The sequence below is a fragment of the Scyliorhinus canicula genome, chromosome 20 (assembly GCF_902713615.1).
Source record: "Scyliorhinus canicula chromosome 20, sScyCan1.1, whole genome shotgun sequence".
In the NCBI taxonomy this organism is placed as follows: domain Eukaryota; kingdom Metazoa; phylum Chordata; class Chondrichthyes; order Carcharhiniformes; family Scyliorhinidae; genus Scyliorhinus; species Scyliorhinus canicula.
Genome location: NC_052165.1, coordinates 75,764,473 through 75,785,346, shown reverse-complemented (window position 1 = coordinate 75,785,346; position 20,874 = coordinate 75,764,473). Strand labels below are relative to the sequence as shown.

Genomic DNA, 20,874 nt, shown 5'->3' with positions numbered 1-20,874 from the left:
TCCAGGCGGTGGGGTCCCAGGCATCTGCTGATCTTGACCTTCTAGATGGTAGGGGTCGTGGGGTGTTAGTGACAGGGCTCATTAGGAGCAATGGGTCATGTGTTGGTTAATTTAATGGCCGAGTAAATCAGAGGCTCGGCATTCAGATCTACCATGGCAAAGTGAAGATCTCAATTGCATTCGGGGAAAAATAATTTACAAATAAAAACACAGGATAAGCTAAAGTGACCATGAAGTTGTTGGATTGTTAAACCTGATTTCTTAAACCCTTTATCAGCCATTCAAGGCAGTGGCCCTCCACAACCTTCTCAGGGAACCAGAAATGGGTAATTAACATCAGCCAGGCCACGCAGTTCACACAATCCATGACTGAAAGAAAGATTGTGCTGGGTAATGAGCCGAGAGAGAGTGCTCTTTCAGAGGGTTGGTGCAGATTGAATGGGCCGAATGGCCTTCTTCTGCACTGTACGGATTCTATGGAATTTCCGACAGAGCAGAATCCCAATACATGTTGAACAATTGAATTGACACAGTCAGGAAAAAAACACTGAGAAAGATCGAAAGTCACCGAGAGAATCAATAAAAATTACAGATTTGATGACAAGAATGATTGATCCAACATCCGCACAACATGCGGAGAAACTTGGGGTTTGCAGAGTGTTAGTTTGTGGATAAAATCAAGTTGCATATTTCTTGTATGTGTTTGTGGTCTGGCTCTTGGGGAAAACGTTGTTTTGGTGAAGGGTAAATCACTGCAGTAGAATATAGGAGAGAGCAGCTAGGACTATTTATTACAAAGAGTCAGTGTTTTCTGAACCAGTTCTTCCTTTCTTTCTCTGTTTACAGGTTGCTTTTGCCCACCAGAAATTATACCAGGAACAGCGAATCAGCCGGCTCTTTCAGGGAATCCCTGTCCCTGTGTTTCTGGTTTTATCGTGTCCAATAACTTCCCGAGTCTGTACCAGAACAGCGCAGACATGTACTGGTTCTTCAACATGGCGCAGCTGTCTAACTCCACTCGACAATATAAAGGTAATGGCCTACCCCATTCCCAAAGGTGAAAGTAGAGACATTGAACTGCTGCACCATCCATTCACCAGGGGGCAGCATCTTGGGAGGGAAAAGTGTGAGCTGGTTCTCAATCCGACCCGGAGTAGTCAAACTCTACTTCAATAACATTCCGGGAGATTTGATCAATGACCACCTGCCACTTTGATGTCCCTGCGTGCTTTTGTCATTGGTCACCTGGCACATCAATAATCCCAACAGTCTGTGATTAATGGCATCACAATCCCACAATCCTCTGTTGGAGCATCGCGATCAGTTCAGGACACGGCATTGATCCCGATTTTCCCTGATGCCCGATTCTCCATCCCATTGAGAACGTAATCCGGGCATCCCTGGACAGAGAATCCCGCAGAATGTATTTGTATCTGGAAGTGAGACTTGAACCCACAACCTTCGGACTCAAAGACACGATAACTATCACTGAAACATGTATGTTCCCAACAACATGAGGGTTCCAACAACAGAATTATGCACAGTATCTTTCCCATGTCTGAAGCAATGAGTCAACCATAGACACTCTACAGAAATGGGACTTCCTCTAACCCGGGTTTATTTTTTATTCCCACACAGGAATGCAATTCAGGGTGGAGTCACTATCTGTGGAATCCCAGGATGATTACATCTCCTTTGGCTGTGGAACAGATCCCAATCGACACGAGCGTTTCACACTGACCCAGAAACACTTGAATGTCACCAACTTTCACCTCTCCAATTGCACCGGTGCCTGGGTCCATTTCTACTCTGGTCCAAATGTGCCGAACACAAGGTTCAAAATTTATTATGAAATGGGTGAGTTTTGTTTAATTCTTCGCTCAAAACCCTCGCCCCCATTGCTGGCCCTCGCCAAAACTTATGAAAGATGAGCTGAGAATCGGAACCAACCATTGGAGCAGCGATGTAAAATAAGACAATTTCAAACTGTGTTCACATGTTATGTCCCATCGACAGGACACGAGCCATTATTGTCAGTAGAATAATCTCCCTGGAATATCGAGTGACCTCAAACGGGACAGAACCAGAATACAATGTTAAGCTAAATGTCGAAAACCTTAAATCGAGAAAATATTATTCACAAATGAAGTGAGGATGAAAAATGTGACCATCCAAATCAGCTGTTGTTGTCTGGCCACAGCCACCACCCCTTCCCCCCCACCCCCCTCCCCCAAGCTGCGGACACCCCACTATGCGGTTACTGAGAACCACCATTTTCAGGCCTTCCTATGATCCCTTACTGAGCCCCCCTTCCTATACCCCCACCTCTCACCCCCCAACCTAGCGAAGGCTCCTTCATACCCGTACTTCACTTCCTCCACCCCTACCCTTCATACCCCCACTTATCCCTGCTTTCATGGGCAGTGTCAAGGTGCCAGCCTCACAGTGCCAAGGGCTTGGATGTCAGGGGGAGAGCCAGATGCCACCCTCCCCTGTCCCTGACCACCCAGGAGCCTCCAATAGCCTGCGAACCTCCACCTCCCCCTCCCCCGGTGCCATTCAGCCAGGTCCACACATGTGTGGACCAGTACTAATCAGTGCCTGGTTGGAGTCTCCTTGAGGAGGTCGATAGATGCCGGGAGCCAGTTAGATCCGGTTATTAAACCCACTTAACCGTGCGAGACTGGAGCCACTCCTGGCATTTGCCGGCCGTGTCCTGCTCCGTTTCTGGCGGGACACTGGCATTCGATCACATCCAGGATTTTCTGCCTCGGCATCTCTCCCTCCTCGCCTCTTTGCATCTCGTTGCTCATGCACATGCCATCGCTCTGGAGGAGCGGGCCTGATTAAGCCGCCAAGACAGTCTCCACAGAGACTGGGGTGCCATCTTTAACGGGCACCCTGTTCAAAGCACACACTGTGTGCCCCCAAACCCCTTGTCCTGCGTAAACGTTCAGACTCTCACACCTATTGGCACCCCACTCCACTCCACTACCGATGAGAGGTTGGGAAAATCGGGAACTGTGACCTCTCTGGAGAAAATCACCTTTCCCGATTATCTCCAGAATTTCCGTCCACATTTGTGATCCTGGGGATCACTAATGTTGGCTCAATGTCACACTCCCTCTCTCTGTCTTTCTCTCTCTTTTAAATTAGAGGCAAGGTGACAGTCTACTCTGTTAGTGCTCTATTTTACTCATTGGGCCTTAATATTACACATCAGAGACCAGCATCACTATGGAGACATACGCCCCAGGATGTGTGAGGGAGGAGAAGGAACACTCGGAGGTCACTCTGCTGAGAATTGGAGTATTTTTTAGGTTGAATGTGTTTCAATTTCCAGCTCAACCCTCAACAAATAAAATCTTCATTTAGCTTCATATTTTAGTGAAAGCATTTGGGAGGGCACTGACCTTCAGCGAAGTCCATTCAACTGTAAAAGGTACATCTTTCCCCATTTTCAACGACATCAATGGGAGAATGAATTATAATGTGTGACTGAAACAATGATGTCAGCTTTATTCCATTGACCAAAACTCAGAATTATCCCCATCGTAGATTTTGATGACATGGAGTCTTGATTTAATGAAAGTGTATTTGTATTGGAAGGGATAAGAGAAAGTTTTACCCTGACTCAGGGCAGATCCATGTCCCCACCCAGCCCTTTACTGTGCTCTCACACTGATTTCCTGTGTCTTCTTCATCTTGCAGTGCCAAGCCTCTGCCACAACCTGAGTTGTGACGTAAACGCAGTGTGTAGCACAGACCGCTCCGGATACCTGGCATGTACCTGCAAACCAGGCTGGAGGAGATCAGGCACCAGGTGTTACGGTAAGGCTGTCCCAGTACATCCACTTATCACCACACAAGTCAATGTTTATACTGGAACAGTTTCTGTTTGGATTCTAATGGACCTGCGCTGCATCGTGGAGTTTACACAGAGCCTGAATCCTCGTGTGTCAGTTTACCTCATCGGATAACACACTCAGCTCAGTGTCAGGAAGTCAGGAGTTCAAGGCCACTCAAGGAATTGAAAACTTCCTGTTAGTCAACCTCATTCCCTCTAATTCTGTCACCACTCTTCCAGTGAACACAAGATGTTTGTGAATATGAAACAGGCTTCAATAAACATGATAGGCCCATAAAGTACATGAAGGGCAGTGGATTCTTCCCTCTCCTGCTATCGAACTTATACCGGCAAGTTTACTTCGCTCGTTGTTCAACTGTAAAGAAATAAAGATTTATTTTTCATAGACAACAGACCTTCAGATTGCTAAAGCCTATGATTGGTAAGAGGTAAAGTTGCCATAGTCCCAGATGACCATAGGCTGTTTTACCCTTTGAGGGAGAGAGTTGACTGGTGGTGATGTATCCTGAGGGTCACCACGCCTCAGGCGAGGGGCAAGGTTTAGAAGGCGGGGCCTTCATGAATAACCTCAGCCGGTACAGGAATTGAACCCGCACTGCTGGCCTCACTCTGCGTAACGAGCCAGCTGTCTAGCCAACTGAGCTAAACCGACCCCCATATGATTTGTTACCTGTTGATCTCATGATTAATTGTCTCAGGACATTATCAACGAGACCTTGTTAATTCCTAAACAATCCTGTTCTCTTCCAATCTTCTCAATAATTATCAGGTCCTATAGATACACATTAATCACTCATGGTCAAAGTTTGTTCTAGCCACACACACCTTGCTTTGCAGTAAGGTCTATCTGTATTAAGTGCTTCCTCTCCACTTCTTCTCCAGACCTCCAGAACATGGTCCACGCTATAAGGGCCCATGTCACAGGCCCCAATGTCACACTGAAATGGATGGCTGTGCCAATACCAGGAGCTGCGATTCTCAACTACCAAATTAACACAAACTGCACAAACCACACCAATGGGATCCTCCAGCTGCAAAGTTACCGGCCTGGAAACACCACCAGTTTAGTTTTACCCGGTAAGTATTTCAGATCTCACTGAGATTTCTCTGTCCTTGGACAAAGCTGAGCTCACTGTAGTCTTCTTTCAACAAAGAAGCAACATTAACCTGGGGCCGGATTCTCCAGTCTCCCAGCCATGTGTTTCTGGGCAATGCGCCGCTCGCTGGCAGCGGTATTCTATCTTCCCACCCACGCCGCTGGGAAATCCACTGGCGGGGGAGGTGGGGTGGCGGACGGGGTTGCGCAGCCAGCGGGACAAGTGAATCCCGATGAGCGGACATTGCCGACCCTGGTCTGTGAAACGTGCTGTAACCGCTCGCCAGTGCAGGAAGAGATCGGGATCTCTTTTTTAAATGGCGCCCGGATCCCCATGCAGTCTCCGAACTCCTCCCCACCCACCAATGCTCCAACTTAACTATTTTTTTAAAAAGTTTTTTTATTGGGTTTTTGAGCATAATATATTTACAGTTATGTACACAGAATAAAATAGAAACAACTGGTAAGATATTGCACACCAGCTCAGAAACAGCAACTCTATACAGTTCGCAAAATCACGTTTAACAAATAAGCAGAAACATGTTTGTGGGGGGGAGAGGGGAAAATAAGATAAAAAAAATGAAAATCGCTTATTGTCACGAGTAGGCTTCAATGAAGTTACTGTGAAAAGCTCCTAGTCGCCACATTCCGGCGCCTGTCCGGGGAGGCTGGTACGGGAATCGAACCGAGCTGCTGGCCTACCTTGGTCTGCTTTAAAAGCCAGCGATTTAGCCCAGTGTCCCTCCGTCCTGTCCCCACTTTTTAAAGGTGACGTCAGTCGGCACTGGTGCAGTTGGGGGGCTTTGTCGGACATTTTGGTCAGGCCAAATTGCTGCCGACGTTGGTTCCAGGACTGGAAGGTGGGCTGCTGGAGTGTTTTTTGGGTGGGGATGGGAGTGCCGCCGTAGTGAGGGCCTGAAGAGAGGTTCCCTTGCAGGAGGCCTCCTCCGTGCGCACCCACTTGGCTTCTGGCTCCTTGATCCATCCCCTTATTTGTTCAGCTGTCGCCGCCTAGTGGTAGAATTGTAGGTTTGGGAGGGCTAGCCCTCCCCTGGACTTTGTTTTTTATTTGACCTTCTTTGGGATCCTAGCGTCCGTCCGTCCCCTCCCCACCATACAAACGCCATGATTAGTTTGCCTAGTGCTTTGAAAAAGGCCTTGGGGATGTAGATCAGGATAGATCTAAGTTGGAAGAGGTACCTGGGCAGTACGTTCATTTTGATCGTCTGGACCCTCCCCGCGAGGGAGAGTGGGAGTGTGTTCCATCTTTGCAGGTCCTTTGGACTTCCTCTGTCAGGCTGGTGAGGTTCTATTTGTGGAGCCTCTTCCAGCCATGGGCTATTTGGATCCCCAGGTAGTGGAATTTGTGTTGGGCTTGTTTGAACAGCGGTCCCATTAGTGCTGCCCCTCCTCCTTGTGGGTGTACCGGGGAGATCTCGCTTTTGCTCATGTTGAGTTTGAAGCCCAAAAAGGCACCGGACTCTTTCAAAAGCGCGATGATTCCTTCCATGCTGCTTTGTGGATCCGAAATGTAGAGGAGCAGGTCATCTGCATAGAGCGAGACTCTGTGCTCTTTAACTCCCCTTCGGATCCCCCTCTAGCTTTTTGCTGTTCTGAGAGCGATCGCTAATGGTTCGCTTGCTGCGGCGAATAGCAGCGGGGACAGTGGGCATCCTTGTCTGGTGCCCCTGTGCAACTGGAAGAACTGGAGGTTGGTGTTGTTTGTCCGTACGCTCGCCATGGGAGCGTTGTATAGGAGCTTCACCCAGGAGGTGACCTCTGTTCCGAGCCCGAACCGCTCCAGTACCTTTATGCGGTACTTCACTCGACTCTGTCGAAGGCCTTTTTTGTGTCCAGGGAGACGATTACCTCAGGTGTTCTCTCCCCAGATGGGGTCATTATCATGTTCAGCAGGTTTCTGATGTTCGAGGTTAGCAGTCTACCTTTGACAAAGCCCGTCTGGTCCTCTGCGACCATCTCTGGTAGGATTTTGGCCAGTATTTTGGAATCTGCGTTTAGTAATGGGATGGGTCTGTATGACCCACATTCCGTTGGGTCTTTATCTTTCTTAGGTATCAGTGAGATTGAGGCCTGTGCTAGTGTAGGTGGCAGTGTGCCCCTAGCTAGCGAGTCTGTGAACATCTCCCGCAGGTGCGGGGCCAGCGCTGTCGCAAAGTGTTGGTAGAAGTCTGTCGGGAACCTGTCCGGTCCCGGCGCCTTCCCCGCCTGCATGGAGCTAATACTGTCCATGATCTCTCCCAGTGCTAGTGGTGCTTCCAGGCCCCATTTTCGGCCCTCTCCCACGACTGGTATGTCCAGTCCATCAAGGAACCGTTTCATCCCGGACACCCCTGTTGGAGGCTCTGAGGTGTACAGCCCTTGGTAGAAGGCCTCGAAGGTTTTGTTGACCTTTTCCGGGTTTGTTTCTAACGTGCCTCTGGTATCCCTAATTTGCGCAATTTCTCTGGTGGCTGCCTGCTTTCTCAGCTGGTGTGCCAGCAGGCGGCTTTGTCTCCGTGTTCGTTTCGGGTCCCCCGTTGGTGGAGTTGCTGCACTGCTTTCCTAGTGGAGAGCAGATCGAAGTTCCTTTGTCGCTCTTTCCTCTCTGCCAGGAGCTCTACGGTCGGGGCCTCAGAGTATTTACGATCTACCTCCAGTATGGTGGACCAGCTGCTGCCTCGCCGTCCTTTCCTCCCTGTCTCTTCGTGCTTTGAAAGTGATCATTTTCCCTCTTATTACGGCCTTTAGCTCTTCCCAGAACGTGGAGGGGGAGACCTCCCAGTTTTGATTCCTCTCCGTATACTCTGTTATGGCCTGCGGATATACTTTCGTTGAAGGCCTTGTCTGCTTGTAGGGCAGTGTCCAACCTCCATGTGGGCCGTTGGGACCTGCCCGTCTCCAGCCTCACGTCCATGTAATGTGGAGCGTGGTCGGAGATCACAATTGCGGAGTATTCTGCTTGGTCTAGGCTCGGAAGCACCGTTTTCCTCACCACAAAAAAGTCAATTCTGGTGTATGCATTGGATGGGTGAGCCTCCAAAGGTTCACCGCTCCCATCTGTTCCATAAAACAACCGAGTTCCTTTGCCATGTTTGAGTTTTTCCTTGTTTTGGGGTTTGATCTGTCAGTCACTGGGTCCTGTACACAGTTGAAGTCACCCCCCCATGATTAGTCGGTGCATCGCTATGTCGGGGATTTAGCGACGGGAAGGGGCGGGGGGGAGGGGGTTAGGACAAGTAACCAAAAGGTTGGGCAATGAGGTAGGTTTTAAGGAGAGTTTTAAAGGAGGAGAGACAAGGACAGATTTAAGGAGGGAATTCTGGTGCTAACACCTGGGCAGCTGAAGGTTCACTGCCAATGATGAAGCCAGTGAAATTGAAGATGACAAGAGGCCCGACTGAGAGTCGCACAGATATCTCAGAGAGTTATCGGCTGGAGGAGAATATCAAGGTAGGGAATTTCAAGGCCAGTGAGGGGTTTAAAAACAAGGATGTGAATGTTAAAAGGAGGTGTTACTGGATTAGTATCTAGTGACCACAGGAGTGATGTGTGAAATTTGGATACAGGAAGCTCAGGTTTACTGAGTTTGTAAACTGGCCAGGGGAACAGATGGATCATTGGACCTTCCAATTCTGTGGGGTTCAATCCCACATTACAACATATTGAATCATGGATATGCAAGAGGAACCCTAGAGGTGTGTTTATGGAAGTTATTTTTCCTGTGTTTCTTATGCTATCTAGGTGACTAATGTGAATTTAATTGCAGGTTTGGGCTCCCTAACGGTGTGTACCACTGTGATCCAGGTAAACACCACCTCAGATGGCCTGGTGACCACTCGACCTTTCACCTTCGGAACCTACTCTGGTGAGCTTTTCCCCTTCTCTAGTTTTCTAACTTATTCCACAATGTACAGTGGCGTATTGTCAGATAGTTCGCCACAGTTCAAGTCAGTGTTTGTGGACATCTTGATGCGAAGCAGAATTGGACATGGAGGGTCAAAGTAGCTCCGTGGAAAACAGCAGAGTGACACAATGGTTAGAACTGCTGCCTCACAGCGCCAGAGATCCGGGTTCAATTCCAGCCTTGGGTATCTGTGCGGAGTTTGCACTTTCTCCCCGTGTCTGCGTGTGTTTCCTCCGGGTGCTCCGGTTTCCTCCCACAGTCTAAAGATGTGCAAGTTAGGTGGATTGGCCATGCTAAATTTCCCCCTAGTATCCAAAAGGTTAGGTAGGGTTACAGGAGTAGGGCAGGGGCATGTACCTAGATAGGGTGCAGGTTTGATAGTACAAATGGCCTCCTCAGCACTGTAGGAATTCTATGTTTCTATGAGACTAGTTATCAGGTCAAGAGGGAAGATGTTCACAGGTTGCTTTGCAAGAGCAACAGTGCAAACTTAGCATGAAAATATATTTTAGCTGTCATTGTGAATTGGGCACTTAAGGAATTTTCCCTCAGGACTTGGACTTGCATTCTCCTCCATATACTGTATGAAGACACTGAGAGAAATACTTTCCATGCTGGCCAGCTGTCTATCTGCACCTTACAGAGGGCAGTGCTTTGCAGTGTAGATATCTTCTGTCGTGACACCAGTATTGATCTATGGTCAGCCAGCTGGAGATAGGAATGAACCAGCTTTCCTCTGTATCCCCCAGGAAGGGGAGAGGTGTGATGAGCTCTGCGTTGAAGCGCATCCAATCATTTCCAGTTCACAATGAGTGAGCTGAACAACAGCCCTGTCATAAATCTGAGCCCAGTTGGTGAAGGTGACGAGTGTCCTGTTGTTGGTGTCAGTGGCGATGGTTTGAAGGCAGCTCCTCACACAATGTTCTTTATCATCTGGACTGTTTTGTGGCTGTACCTCAGTTAGACTATTGACTTTGTGATTGCTGTAACCCTTATCCGTAAGGGACAGTTTAACAGTAACAGTGCTGTTCATAATTGTACCTTCATTAAAATGGTGGACACAGTAAGAACACAAAAAATTCAATTAATATTACAAAATGCGGATTCTGCCCTGGAAAGTTGCTGATTCTGTTAATATTAAGCTTCCCTGATAGCTCAAATAGTCTGTTCAGTAGGCTGTTAAGCCCCCATTCAGCCCACCTTTTATCCAACACACGTTCAGAGTGGGCTGATCTTTCTTTCTTGCTGCTTGCTTTTCGGGAATACAAACCTGGTACCATGTGGTGATCTCTGTGAGGGGTTTCCAGGATGGAAGGCGTAGTGATCACAACGAAGCTCTCTTGAAGAACTGAACTAATTTTATTAACACTACTAAATTTGAGTTTGACACTTATTCTAAATAGCAAACATACATGTAAGAATTAAACTACACTCACTAACACTACCTCTATCTACTAACTATAACTATTATATCTTAACTAACTCTGCAATACACTATGAACCTTGTCGTTGTCAGCTCCAGACCTAGTCTCCTCCCCGAGCCCAAGATCCAGTGCTATTTATAGTACTGTTCATTAGCTCCCTCTAGTGGCTAGGCTTAACATAACATTAACTCTTCACATGCTGCACATTTGTTTAATGTCATGATCTCTGCTGAAGGTGCTAAAGCAGTCGCAGGGTTAGGAAAGGGGAAAAATATCCACCAGAGTTTTCCCCACCTCCTCTCCTCCCTCTCTTTCTCTGTTCAAATGCCCCCTCAGTGGTGGGAGAACAGTTTCAAGTTTCCCAAAGATACCTCCCCATGTGTGAATCGGCTGTCATCACTGGGTTAAAATTCTCTACTTCACGGCATGGGTGATACTGCGACTCATTCGGCGCCCTGTCCAATCTTAACTCCACCAACGCCCATTGGGATGAGAGATTTGATGGGATCTATAGAAGGGGAAAATCCAAACCCACCAGATTATCACCATTCGCTGAAGACCTTAACTATTGACTGACCTCATTAACACTGCACCCTGTATGCTTCATCCGATGCCAATGCTTATGTAGTTACATTGTATATCTTGTGTTGCCCTATTATGTATTTTCTTGTATTTTCTTGAATTTTGTTTAATTCCCTTTTCTTCCCATGTACTGAATGATCTGTTGAGCTGCTTGCAGAAAAATACTTTTTACTGTACCTCGGTACACGTGACAATAAACAAATCCAATCCAACTTAACTCCACAAGAACAGTAGCCACTGAGTGAGGCAGAGGAAAGAGATTTTTGATCAGCTGTGAATTAGCCCACTGTAGAAAAGGATAAATGAAAGCAAATTTCTGTCAGACTTTCATTTACTCCTGGGTTTTTACAGGGTGATCTGGAAAAGAACAACTTACTTTGCAGCCGTGAACACTAATTTCTGTTGCTGCAGTGATCGCATGGAGCCCTTGAGCTTAACGACTTTTTGTTTTGCTCTTTAGAAATGATTCTAGGGATTCTGAGTTTAACATCCATCTCCACCACCAGTGCTGTGATCTCGTGGGCACAGCTTCAGAGTGTGAGTGCTCTGAGGGACTGCAGTCTGCACTACTACAGTATTGGGAGACCCAGCACTGTCCACACTGTCAAACTCGCCTCAGCCAATAAAGAGACACTGATCACAGGTAAGAAGTGAAGGCAATCAGCTCTCAGCGACTTGGGGAGTTATTAGGGGTGGCATTCTCCCCTACCCGGCGTGACGGAGGGTCCCGGAGTAGGGGAGTGGCGCCTCCCCAAAGGGAAGATGTTCAGCCACTTGACGTTTCCATTCATGTTTTTATGAATGGAAACGACAAGTGGCTGAACGACGCTAGTAAAGCCAGCTGGATGCTATGTGACTTATCCTGGCCAGCATTTCACACCCGCGATTTTTGTACCTCGCGTATCATGCGACCCCCGAAATTTAGGCTTCAAATTAGGTGCTCAAAAGTCGCATGTTACGCGAGTATATATGGTATACTTTTGCCAGGTAACTTATGTGAATTATCCGCACAGAATTCTGTAACTCTTATTTAATGATCGACCTTTCTTTTCAGGGTTGGAACCAGAGGCAACTTACAACGTGTCCGTAGAGTGTGACTCTCCCTTTACCGGAACTCTCCGCTCCCAGTCTCTTAATGTCACTACTCTCCCAGGCATGTATTCCCAAATGCTACTTTAGTGTAAAATTGGATGTGATTCTCCGGCCTCGTTGCACTCACTCGAGCGAAACTAGGGCGGTGAATAGCGGGAGAGGCGGAAAATGAGAACCGCGCCTGACGCTAAACTGTTTGCAAAATTGAGATCTTGCCATGGTGTGGCGAGAAACTGGGTCACGTCCCCATCGAGTCGGACAGTCTGGCTTGGCCCTCGGCCATGGCCGTCGCCCACTGCGCGATGCCTTGGACACCTTCACTCATGCTGCCGACGTCGTGCAGCAGGCTCTCCACTGGGGTCACCGCCTTAGCAGTTTTGACCTCAGTGCCACGCATTGCCGGCGACATCTCCGATGCCTGTAGCCTCTGTGACTCCTCCAATCGACCAAGGACCTGCCGCGTGCCGCTGACATCTCCCTTTGAATGTCCCGGCTGCTCCCGAACGTCTCCATCAGCTCCGGGTAAACCAGTTCCAGAGGTTCAGCATCTGACTGGGACCCAGCTGTGTCTTGGGATCCAGCAGACCTCCGACTGCTGTCCCGCCTGGGAGTTTCTGCCTCCACCTGACCAGCATCAGCAGCTGTGTGCTGCTCACCAGATTGTGCCCCAGATGTCCACTAACGCTGCCCACTGAGATGCGTGTCTCGGGGCTGGCGGGAGGTGGGGGCTGATAGCTGTGACACATCGACTGTGGCATCCTCAGAGCTTTCCTCCCAGGTGGTCTCATGGGAGGCAGCGGATGGGGCCATTCCAGATGGGCCAGCGCCGTCGGCTGGAGAAACTGCGGGAGAATGAACACATGGTCAGTGGGTGGGAAGGGTCCGTCTGTATAGCAATAGCAACTCACGTGAGCCCGATGCGTCCTCACCTCTGCGGTATGCGCCGACCTCCACAACGATCTCCACATGCCCCGTTCCTCAAATGTTGTGAGGATACTCACGCCCGGCACCCCTTCGCCGGTCTGGGTCCTCTCATGGCGATTGTGGGAGAGACACAGAGAGGACAATATTAGTGGCTCATAGTGCTCGGGTAGGAGTGGGGGGTGGGGGGCGGGGGGGGGGCTGCTGTGAAGGGAGGGTTGGGGTTACGGGAGTGTTGGGGGGGCTCTTGCAGCACTGGAGGCCAGTCTTCCTGGTCACGCATCCTGAGTTAATGGCCACTGCCACTTCATCCCAGGCAGCCTTGGCTGCTCTATGGCTCATCCTCTGGAACCCTCGGGGGAGCATCCCTCATGGCCTCCGCACATCGCGGAGCCTCCCCAGGTCCACGTGTCCAAACCTTAAAGCCGGTCGTCTTGGCACCATGGCTGCGAGCTGTGGAACTGGCTGCGTAAATGCTGTTTAAGTGCTGCTCAACCCTGTTAGCGGGGCGTGGGGGGGGGGGGGGGGGGGGGGGGCGGGGGGGCTGGCGAGAGTGGTCCTGGCGAATTGGCTGACGTGCCTTCATTTACGGCGTGAATTCCATGAGGCCTCATTACGGGGACCAATTACCATTAAATAGCGTTGCCAGCCTTCCCAGGCCAAGCACTGGGAAGCTCGCAGCTGTTCCTGCTCTCCACAACACTTAGAAATCTTTCCGGAGAATCGTGCCCATTGTCTTTCTCTCACTGTTGGAGAACTGAAATGTTTCCCTCAATCTAACTGATACTTTGTTTTATTAACAGCTTCGAGGTTCCTCAGCAACGTGCAGGCTTCCCACATAACCTCATCTACTGCTGTGATTAGCTGGGATCCACCCACCTCCGGTGCTGCCCAGGTTTTGTCCTACTCCATTGGCTATGGGCCCTCTGGCAGTGACAGACCCATGAAGAATATAATTGTTTTCCCTCCAAATACCAGCCTGATCCTCACAGGTAAAGACACGATAAACATGGAAGGGAACATTGGAGTGAGATCCTGGGGTCTTTTGCCTCAATAATCTCAAACGTGCTTGCAACAGGTGGGAAGTTTGGGACTGCGTTGCCCCAGTAACTTTGGAGATGGATTCTGTAGCGGGACCCAGTTCCATCATCTTTCTGCCTCATGTTGGCACCATTGAGGTTTCCATTGTGGTGTTGGGTTACCTGAAAGTGTGCATTGATGTGGCAGAGATTAGGAAATACTAAAAAAGTGGGGGGATAAAGTTGGAGTCCAAATGCCCTGTGAGTTGTACTTTCATTATGGTAGAGTAATGAGGATTTAAGAGACTGATAAAAGTGCTTTAGTTTGGAGCCTGTAGCTTGTAAATCATCATAGAATCATAGAATTTACAGTGCAGAAGGAAGCCATTTGGCCCATCGAGTCTGCACCGGCCCTTGGAAACAGCACCCTACTTAAGCCCTTCTTAAGCCCACACCTCCACCCTATCCCCAAAACCCAGTAACCCCTCCAAACCTTTTTGGACACTAAGAGCAATTTATCGGCCAGTCCACCTAACCTGCGTGTCTTTGGACTGTGGGAGGAAACCGGAGCCCCCAGAGGAAACCCACGCAGATACGGGGAGAACGTGCAGACTCCGCACAGACAGTGACCCAAGCCGGGGATCGAACATGGAACCCTGGAGCTGTAAAGCAACAGTGCTACCCAATGTGCAACTGTGCCACCCTTTTTGCCAAAGTTCAGAGAACCACCTCTGGAATCCTCAACAGTGATTTCCTTGTTTGAAATTTTAATGGACGATACAGAGTTTTATTGCAGAACAGAAGAATAGAAAATGAGGCAGCAGAAGAGTAAGATAGACGATCAAACCTGAAAGAATTTCTAACCATGCAGACCTTAAAGATATCAGTGAGGCTATGTTACTGGGAAAAGTATGTTTCAGCAAAGGGGCGATAGAGGAGCTGTTCCAGCTACATGAAGAGCAGCAGCCACCATCAGCTGCAGGGATAGTTCTGTCTCTAGCTGTGCAAGTGATGATCATGTTACAATTTCCCTGTTAAACACCACGATTAATCTGCCTCCATTACATTCTCAGGTCGCACATTCCAGATCATAACCAGATGCTGTGTATATAATGTTATCCTCATGTTGTCTCTCTCTGGTTCTTTTACTATTGACCTTATATTGGTGTCTACATTATAATGGGTCCCAACTCACTAATGTATCTGGATATTTCCCTTTAACAGATCTGAATGAGTCAACTCGATACGTTGTCAATGTTTCTGTGAAAACATCCTTTGGAGGAGAGGACACTGCGCCAACGCTGCATTTTAAAACCAAAAGCTGTAAGTATTCCTAGCATTCCATTTGGAACTAGAAGGAATTGCACAGGTTACTGACACTCATTATTTCCTCGAGGAGAATGTTCCTATTTCTATTTCTTTTGTCTTTATTGTAAGAAACACATTGTGAGAATATGTTTCAGCCAAACCCTGTCACCTTCCTGGTCCATCGAGTCTGCACTGGTCTTGGAAAGAGCACCCTACTTAAGCCCACGCCTCCACCCTATGCCCGTAACCCCGCCTCACCTTTTTGGACACAGGGCAATTTATCATGGCCAATTCACCTAACCTGCGCATCTTTGGACAGTGGGAGGAAATCTGAGCACCGGGAGGAAATCCATGCAGACACGGGGAGAATGTGCAGACTCCACACACTCAGTGACCCGAGCCGGGAATCGAACCTGGGACCATGGAGCTGTGAAGCAACTGTGCTAACCGCTGTGCTATCGTGCTGCCCAATATGCCACCTAATAGGCTTGCTGCAAAGTTGAAGGCCATGGAATAAACGAGACAATGGCAGAACAGATACAGGAGATAGGGAGCAGTGGTGAATGATTGTTTCTTGGATTGCAGCAAGTTATATAGTGGGGTATCCTAGAGGTCAGTATTAGACAGCTACTTTTCACGCTGAGTGATTTTTAAAAAAATGTAGTCTTTCATGGGATGGGCGCATCGCTGGCTAAGCCAGCATTTATTGCTGAACCCTAATTGTCCTTGAGAAGGTGGTGGTGAGCCACTTCTTGAACCGCTGCAGTCTATGTGGTGTAGGTAAAGCCACCGTGCTGTTAGGGAGAAGGTTCCAGGATTTAGATCCAGTGACAGTAAAGGAACGGGAATATATTTCCAAGGGGGGAGGGGGGGGGGGGGGGTAGACAGATAACAAAGGGCTAAACTGGTCCAATTGACAGAAGGATCAAAATAGAGAAAAAAATATTGCAGGGCCTGGGGGAAAAGTCAGGTGAGACTGGCTACAATGATATTATAGAGACTGGGAATGAGCTTGATGGGCTGAATGGCCACATTCAATATTCTAATCATTCTGAGATTCTAAACCAGCGGGACAGAGTGATGAGTGCTCCACAGATTATACTCTGAAGTTGTGAGAACTGCTTCATTTATGTAAAAGGCAGCAAGTTTGAGCTTTTTTACTGTAAATGTCTGCATCACCCACTTGGAAGTGCTCAATCTTTATGAAGTAGCCACAATGACATTACATCTATGTTATTCTACTCGGCTACATTGTGATTTCCCAAAACATAGAACATAGAACATAGAACAGTACAGCACAGAACAGGCCCTTCAGCCCTCAATGTTGTGCCGAGCCATGATCACCCTACCCAAACCCACGTATCCACCCTATACCCGTAACCGAACAAACCCCCCTTAACCTTACTTTTATTAGGACACTACGGGCAATTTAGCATGGCCAATCCACCTAACCCGCACATCTTTGGACTGTGGGAGGAAACCGGAGCACCCGGAGGAAACCCACGCACACAGGGGGAGGACGTGCAGACTCCACACAGACAGTGACCCAGCAGGGAATCGAACCTGGGACCCTGGAGCTGTGAAGCATTTATGCTAACCACCATGCTTTTTCTGTGATTTAAATGATTTTTCAATCATTTTCTATCTGCAGTTATTGACGTGTGTGTGAACAATCCGTGTGGACCCAATGCCTCCTGTACCCAGCAGGACGGAAGCTTCAGATGCTCCTGTGTGACTGGCTACACCTGGAATGGATCTGTCTGTACAGGTGTGTGATGGGAATCATTGAAGCCATTGGGGAATGATCTAAAGTTACTGCTTCCATATAGCACTGCAGATTTTGTCAAGCTCCTAACCAGACTGGGCCAGGGATGGAATCAGGTTGTGAGGTCTGGAGTTTGTTTCACTGCTTTCACATAAACGATGACTCTTCTCCTTTGCTACAACGACACTTTTACTCAGTGGCTGCCTCTGCAATATGTTTTTGTCACCAGGTCTAGAGATACGTCTTAACATCGTAAGTGCACATCTAAATACTTCTTAAATGTTAAGACTGCGACTAGCAGATAGGAGTTGGCAGCACACTGAAAATTCCACTTTATTGATTTATGGTTCTGTGGTTTAGCTGACCATTGACGGAACACTGCAGAATGAGCTGTGCATTTTGGAAAGGCCTTTGATTCACTCACACATGTGAATTCAGGTTCCCTCACATAGAACATACAGTGCTGAAGGAGGCCATTCGGCCCATCGAGTCTGCACTGACCCACTTAAACCTTCACTTCCGATCCGATCCCCGTAACGCAATAACCCCTCCCCCCCCAACCTTTTTGGTCACTAAGGGCAATTTATCATGGCCAATCCACCTCAACTGCACGTCTTTGGACGTTGGGAGTTAAACCTACAAATATTACTTTGCCAGCACCAGTCATCCATTTGAGACAGAATCCATTCAACCTTTGCAGAAATTATTCGGCTAACACTCAACTGCTGCCCTAACTGAGCTTGGTAACTCAGTGCAGAGCGGGAATGGAGAGTGGGAGTTTCCTGTGTTGTGACATTCAGTGTTACACCAAACTGGGCCTATAACCATTGAAACAAAAGAGGGAATCATTTCATCGTTTATTTGATCAAAGCCTAAATCTGTGTGTGTAGAAAGTTTCAGATTGACAAAGCTGGGGATCCTCCAATGAACTCTTCCTTTCTTCTCAACTTCAGATGTGAATGAATGTCAAAGTGGAAGCCACGACTGCCACAGCTCAGCCTCCTGTTTCAACAACCCCGGCTCTTTCCAATGTGTGTGTAAGGCTGGACATACTGGAGATGGAAGCACTTGCACAGGTAAAAGATACACCCCAGAGAAAATCACCCCATTTTCAACCCTAGTCCTAGTTATCGAACGATGCATTCGTAAAGGATAGCCTGAAGATTTTTGTTAAAGGTGCACTGTGTCTGGATAATTTGCTTGAGTTCTTCAATTCCGGAGTTCTTCAGCTGGAGAAAATATCAGCCACGATTGAATGGCGAAGCAGAATCGATGGGCCGAGTGGCCTAATTCTGCTCCTATGTCTTATGGTCTTTTGGATATAGCAACAGAGAAGGGTGATATAGATCTAGCAGAAGATGCTGTCTACATGGACTTTCAAAATGTATATGATAAAGTAACCTGCTAACTTTCAGATATCAAATGGTGACTATAACCTGGGTGTGTAATTGATTAAGGGAGAGGTAACAGACAATCATGGTCATTGGATGTTTATCTGACTGGAGAGAAGTAGACAATGTGCCTGGCTGTCAGTGTTAGGATCATTACTTTTCTTTTTATATGTAAGTAGCATGGACTTGGGCATAGGCAATATAATTTCAATGTTTGAAAATAATAGAAAACAGCAACATAGAACAAAGTGATCAGGATAATAATAGAAGCATAGAAAGTCAGAGTAGGAGGAAGCCATTCGGCCCTTCAAGCCTATGATCATGGCTGATCATCCAACTCAATAGCCTGATTCCACTTTCCCCCATATCCTTTGATTCCTGATGCCCCAAGTACTTTCTCCAACAGCTTCTTCGAAACATCCAACGTTTTGGCCTCAACTACTTTCTTGGGTAGCAAATTCCTCAGGCTGACCACTCTCTGGGTGAGGAAATATCTCCTCATTGCTGTCCTAAACAGCTTCCCCCGTATTCTCAGACTGTGACCCCTGGTTTTGGGGACACCCACTATCGGGAACATCCTTCTTGCATCTATCCTGTATATCCTGCTAGAGTTATATAGGTTTCTATGAGATCCCCCCTCCCCACTTCATTCTTCTGAACTCCAGCGAATACAATACTAACCAACTCAATCTCTCCTCATACATCTGTCCTGCCATCCAAGGAATCAGTACGATATACTTCCTCTGCACTCCCTGTAGAGCAAGAACATCCTTCCTCAGATAAGGAGACCAAAGTTGTACAGTGTGGCCTCACCAAGACCCTGTATAATTGTAGCAAGACATCCCTGCACCTGTACTCGAATCCTCTCGCGATGAAGGCCAGCAGACCGTTTACCGTCTTCATTGCCTGCTGCACCTGCACCCTCAGTGACTAGTGTACAAGGATCCCCAGGTCCTGTTACATATTCCCCTCTCCTAATTTATGGCCATTCAGACAATAATCTGCCTTCCCGTTTTTGCTACCAAAGTGGATAATCTCCCAGTTATCCAAATTTTACTGCATCTGCCATTCATTTGCACATTCACTCAACTTGTCCAAATCACACTGAAGGATCTCTGCATCCTCCTCACAGCTCACCCTCCCACCCAGCTCTGTATCATCTGCAAATTTGGAGATATTACATTAAGTTTCCTCATCTAAATCATTTTTTTAAATGAATTTAGAGTACGCAATTCATTTTTTCAAATTAAGGGGCAATTTAGCGTGACCAATCCACCTAACCTGCACATCTTTTGGGTTGTGGGAGCGAAACCCACGCAAACACGGGGAGAATGTGCAAACTCCACACAGACAGTGACCCAGAGCCGGGATTGAACCTGGGACCTCGGCGCTGTGAGGCAACGGGGCTAACCCACTGCGCCACAGTGCTGCCAATCATCTAAATCATTAATATGGACTTCAAATGGACAGTGAGTGGCTGGCAAATCTGGCAGAAAAATAGCAAATACAATTTAACGTGAATACATGGGGAGTGATGCACTTTGGTACACATCACGTGGAGAAGCAGCATCATTTAATGGGTGCCATTTTTCAGAGGGTTCATGAGTGGAGGCACTGGGGTGCACAGTCACAAATCATTGACTGCCCCAGGGCAAGTTAATAAGATGCTTAAGAAAACATATGGGATATTTGGCGTTAGAAAAAGGGCATTGACTACAAAACTAATAAACTCCTCCAAAAGGTTTACCAATCACTTGTTCGGCCTCCACCACTTGAGTATTGTAAACAGTTCTAGGCACCACACTTTAAAAAGGATAGCAAGACTTTGGAGAGGCTCCAGATGTGCTTCACCAAGACGATACCAGGGATGAGGATCCTTTGTTATGTGGAGCAATTGAAGCATCTGGGATTGTTCACCTTGCATTAGAAAAGGTGAAGGGAGACTAGATAGGGGTCTCTATGGTGTCAGTCGAGACCATAGTTTTGTTTAAAGGAAGCTATCTGAAACCCATTACTTGCTCAAAGAATGAAGCCACATGATTCCTTAATTCAGAACAAAATAATTTTCCTTACAAGAGTCAAACAAAACAAACACTAAATACAATCTTAGATAACCACCCATAATCTGAAACCTGGAATAAACAAAGTTAAATATTAAGAGGCAGAGATTGGGCGATTATAAAGTATAAATTATACAATAGGTGTTATATATACAACCAATATTTTCCAAATTGGCTCAGCAGTCCATTCAGTTTATAGTTAATCAACCTCAGTCACAAAGTCCTTCAATGCTCTGTCTTCCTCTTGAAGTATTTCAACTCAGTCTTCTAGGAGCCAATCTTATCCCTACAGCAGTGCACAGTCAACCAAAGGCCCAGAGGCCCAATTTTCACCACAAATGGCACATATCTACAGAACCTTCTCAACGTGGTCTCAATGAGACAGATCCACAATGTAATTTTCAAGTAACAGAAACAACAGCAGCAATTGTGTAATTGCCTATC

General features: G+C 47.5%; 1 protein-coding gene across 1 annotated transcript in view; it reads left to right on the top strand.

Annotated features, from left to right (window-relative positions):
• Positions 1–20,874, top strand: part of LOC119954767 (fibrillin-2-like) — a 73,746-nt gene that overhangs the window by 45,935 nt on the left and 6,937 nt on the right. The window contains exons 7-8 of the mRNA XM_038780308.1: positions 16,866–16,982; positions 17,933–18,055. Of these exons, the coding sequence (XP_038636236.1) occupies positions 16,866–16,982; positions 17,933–18,055 (240 nt within the window). The remainder of the gene's footprint in view (positions 1–16,865; positions 16,983–17,932; positions 18,056–20,874) is intronic.